The 12,040-nt window shown below is 56.6% G+C and overlaps 1 protein-coding gene across 1 annotated transcript; it reads left to right on the top strand.

Moving 5' to 3' along the window:
* The first annotated feature begins 1,645 nt into the window (after positions 1 to 1,645).
* On the top strand, positions 1,646 to 10,649 carry KLF15 (KLF transcription factor 15). The gene is made up of 2 exons (XM_028101806.2): positions 1,646 to 2,733; positions 10,481 to 10,649. The coding sequence occupies exons 1-2, from the start codon at positions 1,658 to 1,660 to the stop codon at positions 10,647 to 10,649; spliced, it is 1,245 nt and encodes a 414-aa protein (XP_027957607.1). The 5' UTR covers positions 1,646 to 1,657.
* The last annotated feature ends 1,391 nt before the right edge of the window (positions 10,650 to 12,040 follow it).

The following is a 12,040-nucleotide window of genomic DNA, read 5'->3' as shown; positions in this document are numbered from 1 at the left end:
ATCTACCTTGCCTTACTTTCCTGGAGTTCCATGAAGCTTCCTGGATTAGGGGAGAACTGAGGTCATTGGGGCCTGGAACAGGTGGGGAAACTGAGATTTGGGAAGTACACAGCTGATGATGATCCTAGCTGGCCCTGAGAGGTCTCTGTCCCTGGCCAGGCTTGTTGACTCGTTGACTGTTGGGTAGTGTTGTGTGCCAGTTCCAGGAGTAGTCCTCGAGACAGAATATAGGGGTGGGTGCAGAGTGGTGACAGGCGGCAGAGAATCTCTGGTTTCAGATATAGAACGTTCCCTCTTCCCGAACCTCACTGGTCACTGGGTGGGGACAAAGGTCCACAGAGGTGGCCCCATTACAGCTGGACACTGTTGACTCTCCTTGAACACCAGACCTCGCATGGCCTTCAGAGGACACAGATGTCCCCTCTCTTCTATGTTGATATTCTCTGAGACCCTCCTGGGCACCAACTGCCACGCCGGAAGCTGGGAACACAGTGGAGACCCAGCAGCCTAGTCTGCCCTCATGGAGTTCATGGTCTAGTGGGGAGACGGGAGTTAGCTGGGCCTTCCTGAGGTGGTGAGTGCTCCATGGGGTACAGGCCAAGGGCATCTTATCTCCCATCCCACTAGGCGGCTATGAAGTCAAAATGGGGTAGTGGCCGTGCAAGTGCTCTGGGACCTGGGTCCACTTTTGCGCTCGTGAGTTATCACCATGGGGCAGGGTCCTGTCCACCAAGTGGTAAAGCCTCAGTAAAGTGTCTGGGTACAGTTGAGAGCATTTTGTTCTGTCTCTGCCTTTCCCATTTCACAGAGGAGTCAGGTGAGGCTGGAGGGGTCTGAGAACGGGAGGGTGGATGAGCTACCCCACTTCAGATGGGGAAACAGAGCCTGTGAGGACAGGTGCATATGCGGTCTCTAATCTGTTTTTCTTTTTTTTTGCCACAAATTAGACTTGCCTGATTGAACTATAGACTGCCAAGTTAAGGTTCAATATCCAATAAAATAATTTTTTAATATGAGCATGGCCCATTTGATATTTGGGATATACTTATGTTACAAGTTGCTTGTTTTTTTAAAACCTGAAAATCAAATTTAATTGGGTGGCTTGTAGTTTTATTTGCTCAGTCTGGCAGCCCTACCCAGGCCCCAACAACCACAGGGGTCAGAGGGCAAATGGCCATTCTCCTACCCCCTTCCAGTGACTCAACAAGAATGGAGCTGAGGTCAGGTGTCCTCAGCAATGCAGCCACTCCAGTTAGCTGGACGGGGTTCCCCAACCTTGGCTGTTTCAGGGTACAGAGAGCCTCCTTGCATCCTTTCTTGCTCACATGCTCTCACGCTCAATCATTCACAGATACACGGGTGTTCTTTCCCTAATTGTTCTGGAAAACCTGTTTGAAACCAAAAGTACCCTGGATTGTGCAATGGGCTTGGAGAGTGCTCTTTTGCAAATAGGTGGTGCAATTTCGGAAAACACTTGCAGACAGAGTTCTCCCACGGGATGGGATGGAGACAGGATCCAGGCATTTGGCAGTGGAAGACTGTGGGCGGGCAGCAGGGTGGAGGCACAGGCCCACGAGGTGGCAGGTGAGCATGCCATCCTCCTGATCAGGCCTCCTTTGTTCCTCTCTGCAGCCGCCAACGGCACGGCCAGGCCAGCATGGTGGACCACTTGATGCCAGTGGACGAGACCTTCTCGTCGCTGAAATGCCCGGTTGGCTATCTGGGTGGCAGGCTGGCCGGTGGGCGGGCATACCACAGGCTGCCCTCGCCCCTCTCGGAGGATGACAGTGATGCCTCCAGTCTCTGCTCCTGTGCCAGCCCAGACTCACAGGCCGTCTGCTCCTGCTACGGTGGTGGCCCAGGTGCTGAAGGCCAGGACAGCATCTTGGACTTCCTGCTGTCCCAGGCCACGCTGGGCAGTGGTGGCAGCGGTGGCGTCGGGGCCAGCAGTGGTCCCATGGCCTGGGGGGCCTGGCGGAGGGCACCGGCACCTGGGAAGGGAGAGCATTTTTGCTTCCCCGAATTTCCTGTGGGTGACCCCGATGATGTCCCAAGGCCCTTCCAGCCCACCCTGGAGGAGATTGAAGAGTTTCTGGAGGAGAACATGGAGCTGGGGGTCAAGGAAGCCCCAGAGAGCAACAGCAAGGACTCGGAGGCCTGTGGCCAGCTCTCAGCCGGGCCCCACAGGAGCCACCTCCATCCTGGGTCTGGTGGGAGAGAGCGCTGCACTCCTCCTCTGGGCAGTGCCAGTGTGGGTGGCAGCCAGAGCCCAGGTGGGGGGCCCACATCTGATGGCCCCATCCCCGTGCTGCTACAGATCCAGCCTGTGCAGGTGAAACAGGAATCAGGCACGGAGCCTGCCTCCCCCGGGCAGGCCCCAGAAAGTGTCAAGGTGGCCCAGCTTCTGGTCAATATCCAGGGTCAGACCTTCGCACTTGTGCCCCAGGTGGTGCCCTCCTCCAATGTGAACCTGTCCTCCAAGTTCGTGCGTATCGCCCCTGTGCCCATTGCTGCCAAGCCTATTGGGTCGGGACCCCTGGGGCCTGGCCCCACTGGCCTACTCATGGGCCAGAAGTTCCCCAAGAATCCGGCAGCAGAACTCATCAAAATGCACAAATGTACTTTCCCCGGCTGCAGCAAGATGTACACCAAAAGCAGCCACCTCAAGGCCCACTTGCGCCGGCACACAGGCGAGAAGCCCTTTGCCTGCACCTGGCCGGGCTGCGGCTGGAGGTCAGTATGACAGGTGACGGGCCGGGTGCTGAGCATGGCCGGCTCGTCTCTGTTCCCCTGGGTGTGCGGTCAAGGCCTGGCTCACCATGAGATAAGGCTGATTAGGAAGGGGGGAGCGGGGTCTGAGCTGGCATGGCTGCCCAGAGCTTTCCTTGTCCCTAGTGATCACTAGAGCCTGAAACCAACTGGTCTCCAGTTTCATAATGACCAGGTAAGGCTTGCTGCGGCTCATGCTGATGGTGAGGAGCTGGGCCATGGCAGAAGGGCTCTCTTCTTAGTAACAAGGGCGGCTATTTTAGAAAGGTGGAGTAAGGGCTGTGTATCAGAGGGGCTGTGGCCATGTGCGCACTGCTCCCTCTGTGCCTCACAGCACCCATAAGGGTGAGTACTACCCTGAACAGGCTCAGACCGGCTAGGTAACTTGCCCAAGGCCACACCATGTTGTAAATGGGATTCGAGCCCAGAGGGTCCTGTGTCAGAGAAGTCACATCCTGGAAACGCCGCTGTTCCCACTAGAGGGACCAGTTTCGCTTGTAGATGTTCACAGACTCATGGGCTGGGCCTGGTCGTTGCGCCCCTGTGGGTACTTGAAGGTGTATTTGAGGAACTTCAAAGGACAACCAAGAGGGGAGGACCAGGTGGGTCGTGCTGAAGTAAAGGTGAAAGAGTCCTTCCAGACTCCACTCCGTGGGGTTCAGCAGGGGAAACCAGCTCTCAAAGGACAGGGGTCTTGCTCAGGGCCACACAGCCAGCGGGTGGCAGAGCTGGATGGGCCCCCAGGTGGGCTTGTGCACCTTTTCCTGAAAAGCAGGCAGCCAGGAGCTCCCGTGCTCAGGGGTACCACGGCTGGGCTCTCCCCAATCTTTAGGACGCCGACCCTGGAGGAATGCGGCCCTCCTGGGAGGGCAGCCTGTGCTCCCCACGTTCCCAGCTCTGCTGCCCAGCCGCTGCTTTGTAAGTGTGAGAGCCACGTGGCACGCTCATCTGTGTGCAGACCTCACAGTGAGTGTGCAGCTGTGCGTGTGCACGTGGGTACACGTCTTGCTTTCTTAGTGTGTGTCTTGGCGGTTGGCATAACCGCACGTGTTTGGGTACCTCGTCTGTGTGTGCATCTGTGTGGGCATGACCGATGGGGAGCGGTCGGCAGCTTCTGTTTTCTGGAGCAGACTCCTCTGAGAGTGCGGGTGAGTTGGCCCCAGTGGGGAGGTGCTGGCCCTGGAGTCCTGGCTGGCCGAGGCTGTGCTGTGGCTGGATCTGAGACTGGATATCTGATGTGATGCTGCAGCCTCTTTCCATGGAGGGCTGGGCTGGCCAAGGAAGGCACTTTTCCCAAACAGCTCTGGGGTTATGGAGACCCTTCCCGAGGAAGGGTCCCACCCAGCCGCTGCCCCCCCAAAGGCACCTGTCAGGCCCATGTGGCTTCTGCAAGAGTGGGCAGTGTTGACGTCACATCCCTCTCTGGGCCTCCTGCCACAGTCCGCTGAGTGGGCCCTGGGGTGACAGGTGCACCAGTGGGGCCACTTGTGAGGCCCAACGCAGTGATGGGTATGCAGTGTTGGTGGTCAGAGCTTGGGTGTGGGAAGAGAAGCGGAGACACTGGGACCATAGAGGCAGGCGCTTGACTGTAGAAGGGAGGGGCATTGTGACACCCTGGGTGGGTGATAGTTGCCAACAATGGCGGGGAGCCTCAGCCTAGGTCAGCCTCCAACTTGCTGTGTGCCCTCGGGGAGGCCCCCCCTGGCCAAGCCTCAGTTTCCTCATCTGTGAAGTGGAGGGCCTGCTCCGTACCAGGGTCAGGAGCACAGGGGCACTCAGCACCACCCCCTTCTCATTGGTGATACTGTTACTCATACAGGGGCAGAGTCTGAGAAGGGTGCCCTTTTGGAGGTACCCCAGACTCACAGGGACTCTTCTTGGATGCATTTTCCTCTTGGTGAGGCGCAGGGCTGTGGAGGGGTTGGGCATCTGGCTGGACAGAGCACTGGTTCAACTCATGATGGGCTCACATTCCTGGGCACTCCCCTGGCCACTGCTGACTCTTGGCGAGTGGCCCCTCCAGTCAGGATGAGTCAGTAGGGCCACGGGAGGAAGGGTGTGGTCCTTGGTGAAGGCTGCCCACTTGTCCCATTCCCCCCAGGAGGAGGGGACCTGCCTTCTGGGCTGACCCAGAGAGCAGATGGAACGCTCAGCCCAGAATGCATCTTAGGGAGAGAGATCTCAGCCCCAACACAGTAGCCTCTGGAGGTGGTGAGTTCCCCATGGTAGGAGGCATGCAAGCAAGTGGGGGTGGGATTTGTGGAGGGGATTCAGCTTTGCCACTGTGTGGGCCTTGGAACTGGTCTTCTTGCCCAGGACCCTCTTGCAGGGGAAGGCTGGTGTGTGCCTGGCATGGCGAGGTCCCTGTGGAGCCGACTGTGGAGCCATCCCTGCCTCCAGCCACTCCTAGGCCTTCAGAGGACCTCCCCAGCTTCTCCTAATGTTCCCCTGGAATAGGGTCTGGCCTTTGGGGGGTTACAGGTGATGGAGGCACAGGGAGATGAAGGTGCCTGCCTTTTGGGAGAGCTATTTCTCTGAGAATGCAAGAGTCCCTGGTTGGCCTTCAGGAATCCTGAGCCCCTGGAGATGTGCACAAGATGTACATGTTCCTTGTATGTGGAGGGAGTCCTTGCAGTAGTTGGGCGGGAAGACAGACCAGCTTTGGGGCAGCTTGGTCTGGACAGGACAACAGTAGTAGTGATGATGACAGGCGCCATATTTTCCAACCACTTACTCTATGCTGGGCATTGCTCTAAGGTGCTCAGAGTGGGAATACCTTCCACAAATCCCTACCCTTGCTTGTATATTTCTTGCCATGAGGAACTCATTACCTTATGAGGCTATTCTGGCCTTTTCATATGCTTTGGCACACTTAGATTCCTATCCAAACTTCCCATTCTGGTACGATCTGCTTGCCAACCTCCCTTCCACAATGTAGGCTCCCACTCAGGCCCCCACCCTCTCTGTGCCCTCTCTGTGCCCTCTGTCTCCACCACTTTCCTCCCAATGGCAATGGTAGTTGGTCTTGCGATAGTCCCTGCTTTGTTCTGCACATGTCACATAGATAAGCTCGTTGAGTCCTTAAAACAGCTCCGTGACATGGAGGCACCAGTGTGCATTTCCCAGAGAGCCCACAGGGATGGAGCTAGTGAGCATTGCTCTGGGTGTGCCCTCGGGCAGGTGCCTCAGCACCACACTGACCCACCAGCAGTCTGGTGGACATACCTTTCCCACCTGGAAACTTGACACCTGTAGCTACTTGGCTGGCCTTTCCCTCATCCTCTCTCCCTGTGTGCCTGGTACCATAATGGCTGGGTGTCCTCTCTCCCCCACGAGGCCAGCAGCTCTTTCAGGTGTCATGCTTCTGGGCCAGGGGAAAAGAGCCAACCACAACAATGGCAATAACAGTAGCTCCTGACGCATGCTCATTTAATGCCCCAAGCAAGTCTACAAGGTAGGCATCAGTATGCTGTCCCCATTTACAGAGGAGGAATTTAAGGCACAGAACAGTTAGGTAAGTTCTCCTTGGTCACACAGCTAGTGAGTAGCAGGTCAGGAGTTCAGCCCAGGCTGTTTGCCCCTGCCCGAACCTCTTCCACCCAGACTCAGGACCTCTCTCTAGCCCCCAGGGCAAACCTCCCATGGGAGGTGGCCTGTGCAAGTGGTGGGAAATAGGATCTCCACCTGCAGCTGATCTTCAGGCAGCACCCCTGCATACTTGCCTGTCTTCTCATATGGGGAGCTTACCATGCCCAAGGCTGCCTCTCTTCCTGGTGGCCCCAGTGAGCAGTTTGCTCTTTATCCTGCTGGGCTGGTTCCAGCCCTGGCACTGTGTCCTGTGCCCCTCTGTGAAATGAATGGTGTCCTCACCCCCCCCCACCCAGGGCATCATTTGCCAGGTAACCGGCCCCCACTTCCTTCTGCTTTTGGTCCTGAACCCAATATTCCTTGTCCCCTCCCCTCTTGGGACGTGGTTCTGGCATCCTTGATGGGGCCCGAACCAGACTTTTCCTATTCTGATCTAACTGTCTGGGAAGTGGCTGTTTGTCTGCCTTCCTAGAAGTTTCCTTGCTACACTCTCGGACACAGGCCCCCTTTGTTCATGGCAGCAGAACGTCCTGTTCCGGAATGGCCAAGCCGTTCCATCCAGAAAGAATACCCTCCTTCCACAGCTAATAGGAATATTAATAACTTTTAGCAGCCTAGCAGCCCTGTGTGGCAGGTACTGTGGTCATTCCCAGTGGACCTGGAGGCCCAGAGAAGGGTGGTTGCAGGCCTGAGGCCCCAGGACCAGGATGGGGCAGGGACAGGATTCAGACCCAGTGGTCCGCTGCTGGCCTACTCTCTTGGCCCCTGTGTCACAGCTGGTCCTGTTCAAAGAGGCATTCTCTAACTTCTTCCCTGCACTTGGCAGAGCCCCCAAGTGGTGTTGGGCGGGTTATGCACTGTACCACTACTCCAGGGAGCATCATTCCCATTGCGGTCCTTGAGACCTGACTATTTACAGTAATGGCTTTCTGACTGATGGAAGGGATGCTTTGCACAAAGGTGGGGTGTATGCCAGCTGTGGGGCTGTCGTGTTGGCTGCCTCCCTCTCCTGCACCTCAGCAGCAGGAGTCATGGTGCTGGCTCATGTGCTTCTAGACATTGCTGCGCTGAACTCCTTGCAGGTAATCAGAGCTCACAGTCATTGAATGATTGCCATGTGCTGAGCACTGTTGTAAACACTCAGTGCCTTTTACAATCCTCACAGTCCTGTGAGGCAGAGCTGTCAGTTCCCTGTCTCCAGGTGGGGAAACTGAGCCTCAGAGAGCTTGGTGACTTGCCCAGGTCACCAAGTGGCAGAGCTCACTGCCTGCAAGGCCTGAATCTTAGTCACGTGGCCTCACTCCCACTGTGTGGCCTTCAGGCTCCTCCAGTGGTTGCTGTCTGGGAGAATGTGTGTGAGGGTGTGAGGTAGGGATCTTCTGAGGACTCAATTCCCAGGGGTGGACCCCTCAGGTCACAGGATCCTGAGGCAGCAGGGAAGAGGCTTGCAGGTTGGGACAACTTGTTCTCAGGCCTGGCTCTCCCTCAGTGTCCGCATGGTGAGAGGGCCACTGTGGTCTTTGTGTCAACTCCTTTGGCCTCTGAGACAAGTCCCAGAAGGTGGGTGAGAATCCCAAGGTCTTCACTGCATGAGTGAGGATACAGGCCCGAGAGGGTTCCCAAACTTGCTCAGGACCACTCAGGGCTCCCAGTGGGGTGGGGACCTGAAAGGATCCAACCATTCTGCTGGCTGTGTGACCTGGCAAGCCCCTTGTCTTTGTTGAGCCCTTGCTGTGGTATTGTCAGTTCTCTGGGACTGATCCTGGTGCCCAGAAAGGGCTCAGCAAAGGCTATTGCTGGTGGCGTTGTTTCTGTGGCTTCCTGCTTGCCCCTGCCCCGGGCAGGCCCACTGTTTAGAAGCTGTATGTTCAACTCCTGCTGGGGGCAGGTGGCCCTGGCCTGGGAGCAGGGTCAGGGCTCTGACCTCCAGGGTGCATTGATGTCACTTCCTCACTGGCTCAGGGCTCCCGTGACACACACCACCTAACCCGGCAATGTGGAGGAGACCAGGCGCTCTGCAGTCACAGGGGCGGGGGCAGGGCACGGCAGGGCGTTGCGCCAGGACCTTTGCTCTGCTGTGCTGGGGATGCTGGATCAGGCCCTCATCACTCGGAGCCTCAATTTCCTCATCTGGCAAGTGGGCCAGTCTGGCTTCCATTATTTCAGACATATGCTGAGAGCGTTGCTCTGTGCCAGCCTCGATTGGTGCTCTGGGAGATGACATGGGGTGCCAGCCTCCGAGCACAGAAACCTGGCTGTGCTATCAGGACAAGTCCGTGGGCCCTGGAGTAGCTGAGCCAGGCTGAGCTGCCTGTCCTCTGTGCTTCTGGGCAGGCTCCCTATCTGGTGCTCAGGCCTTCCTACTCCCCAGCTGTGCCTTCCCCAGGGCATGTTCCTTCTAGTCCTTGGCAGGCTGTGGGATTAAGGAAGGCCTCCACCCATAGGGTCAGGCGAGAGGTAGGCTACCCATTGGCTGGTTTGGGGACAGCTGTTCCAGCTAACCTACCTCTTGCTGTGTGGCCACAGGTTCAGGGAGGGGCTGCTGGACCTGTGTGTGTGTGCACGTGCACACATGTGTTCATGTATGTGCATGTGCACCCTCAGGTGACGTGACCGTGTACGTGCATGTGTGTGCACACATCTAGAGTGGACACGTGTGCAGTGCACCCATGTTTGTGACGTGCACATGTGTGGCATGTATATAGGGGTATGTACGTGTGCATTGTGTGGTGTGCACACGTGTTTGTGTGTGCAGGTGATGAGACTTGAGGAGAATTCCCTGTGACAGCCCTCCATCCTCCCGTGGGTGCTTGCTGTATCCATGCTTTCATGTAAATGCATTTACTGGGCACCTGCCATGCGCCAGGCCCTGGGCTGCTTGTGGGATGGATCACGGGGAATGAGACAAACGTCTTTCCTCATGGTGCTGATGGTCTAATGGCACAGACTGACATTCATCAGAAGTTGAAAACGAATTTAAAATTACAGCAGTGGTGGGGCCAAGAAAGTGAGGTGCATTTTGTGCCACAGGAGCACAGAATGGGATGCTGTCCTGGAGGGCTTTCTTGAGGAAGTGACATTTGAGCTGAGCTCTAAGGGATTGGGGGGAGGGAGCAAGAAGAGGGGAGGGAAGAGCATTTCAGATGGAGGGAACGGTATGTGCAAATATCCTATGGCAAGAGGGACCAAGGATGGGTCAGTGGACCAAGGTAGAGCATGGTGGAGGACAGTATGTATGTATGGGGAGTGGGATCTCATTGTCAGGATAAGGGTCATGGGGTAAGGGGAGCTTCAAATCCCTGAAGTCAGTGGCAGCGGTCTGAGCCCTGTGGCCCAGCTGGGACCCTTACCTCTCCTGTTAGCAGCTGCTCACTCTCAGTGGCCTCTGGGCTGTGGGAGCGCTTGCTTCCAGGCAGGCTGAGGCCAAAGGAGGGAGGTGGCAGGTGAACCATTTAAACTTTCAGAAGTACCTTGCAGTGGTGTGGTTTTGTCTGGTCACAGCGTAGGGGACCCAGCCTTCAGGAAAGCAGTGACCAGGAGCGGGGGGGAGGGGGCTCAATTCTGAAGACTCTGCCTCAGCTGAAATGAAGACAAGGGAGAGGAGCCAGGGGCTCCCTGCAGTGCTGGGGAAGAGACAGCTCTCCCAGGCTTCGCTTTCCCCTCGGGAGGGGCTTCCTCCTGCAGACCTTGCTAGAACCCCAAGTTCTGCCTAGGCGGCAGCATGGGGTGTAACTAGTGGCAGCAGGTCCAATCGGGGCCAGGGTGATCCTGCAGCTCATCACCGGAAGGGGAGAGGGAGGGTGCTGTGGAGAGTAAATCCTGGGCTCTGGTGGGCTTGACAGCCTATCAGAATATTTACCAGCTGCTCACAGGCCCAGATGCCCAAGAACGGACCGTTGTGCCACCGCTGAGGCTTTTACTGACAGTTCTTGCCACCCTGGGGGTCGGGGGACAGTGACTTTTCACCAGTAGATTCAGAAGTAACTCGGGACCCGGAGAAGTGTCGGGGGGCAGCGCCTGCCGCGCCTGCTGGGCTGGTAGAGCCCTGCACCTGCCGGCTGCCTTCTGGGTGGGCGCCTGGCGGGGCGGACGTCGCTGACCACTGCCCGTGCGTGTCCCGCAGGTTCTCCCGCTCGGACGAGCTGTCGCGGCACCGGCGCTCGCACTCGGGCGTGAAGCCCTACCAGTGTCCCGTGTGTGAGAAGAAGTTCGCGCGGAGCGACCACCTGTCCAAACACATCAAGGTGCACCGCTTTCCCCGGAGCAGCCGCTCCGTGCGCGCGGTGAACTGAGCGCCCGCCAGCCCCCGCCCCCTCACCCGCCCCGTTATTTTGTAGCAATAATTTATTTGCCTCTTCAGCGGGACATGACAATGTTGCCAACCCACCTTCTGAAGCCCGGGAGGTGCAGGAAGACGGGGGCTTGCCTGGGAGGCGGGAATCCAGAGCCCCCAGCCCGCTGCCTTTACTAGGAAGACCTAGAGCCACGCCCGCGCCCCTGGGGGCTGGGCCCCTAGCACCTGGGCTGCAGGCTGCAGGCCGGCCTTCCCGCCTTCGTGCCTTCGTGCCTTCCCGCAGTCCGGCCTGTGCTGCAGCGGCCGGGGAGCCTGGACCTTCTCCCACTGGGCTCCCTGCCTGGGCCAAGGCTGGCACTTTTTTTGCTCAGAAGAAGAAATCTGCGGTTTTGAAATGTCAGTTCCCAGAGGGAGCCATGCCGGGAAGAAGGAAGTAGGCCAGAAGTCCAGGGCTGCACTGTGGTGTGAGGGTGGCTTTGTCCAAGGTCTCCCGCTCAGCCTGACTACCAGAGGGTATGAGCAGGGCAGTCAGGGGTGCAGAACCTGGCCCTTGGGCAGATGTGGAATTAGGCTGAGAAGCCCCCTCTTTGGGGGCCTGGCAATGCATGTGCTTGAGTTAAAGTGCAGGGCAGACAGATGCAGGCTAGCCCCAGAGCATTTGTACCCAACATGGCTCATCCCCTCATCCCGTTTCCAGACAAATCCAGACACCAGCCTCCAGAGTCACCTTGGGGAAGAGAGGGGAGCAGGCTGCATTGCGTGTAGGAGAACTAGATAGAGCCTCCGAATCCTGATTTAGAAATGCATTCCTTATTTTGTCTAGAAATTAATATCAAATGAACTAGCTTGTTTTGACAGGTTTATTTCACATCCTATGAATGTATGTAAATAAGCTGTACATAGGTACATCTACATAAAATATCTTTTAATAACATATCAACATTTGTGTAAATTTGAAATTAAAAAATCTATAAAGCTGGTGTACATATGTTACAATTATGTATATTTTCTTTGGTCCTTCATAAAAATATATTTACTTTGCCAATAAAAAGAAAAAAGAACTCAATAACTTTATGGCATTCATGTTTTCCTCTGCTTTGCCAGGAAATGGGGCTGATTCTGAGGTCTGAGGGCTGAGTCTCTGTGTCTGTGTTTGCAGCATTTAGGGGACCTTGATTTGTATCCAGAGGGACATGAAGACCCCTTTGGGATTCAGCCCCAGGCGCAGCAGTGCAGGCTTCTCAAAGCGACCCCATCTCCATGCCGGCTGCTCGGTTTCTGCTCACTGCAGTTTCCTGAAGGGCTCCTTCCCCTCTCTCCACAAACCCAAATCCAGCTCCCATCCTGGCATCACCTACGAGAGGCTAGCACAGGCTAGGCCAGGCTCAC

Source organism: Eumetopias jubatus, unplaced genomic scaffold (genome assembly GCF_037043125.1).
Source record: "Eumetopias jubatus isolate StellerSeaLion01/CBP00866 unplaced genomic scaffold, mEumJub1_p1.0 scaffold_1, whole genome shotgun sequence".
Lineage (NCBI taxonomy): Eukaryota > Metazoa > Chordata > Mammalia > Carnivora > Otariidae > Eumetopias > Eumetopias jubatus.
The sequence above is the reverse complement of the archived record's forward strand: the minus strand, read 5'-3'. Positions and strand labels throughout refer to the sequence as shown.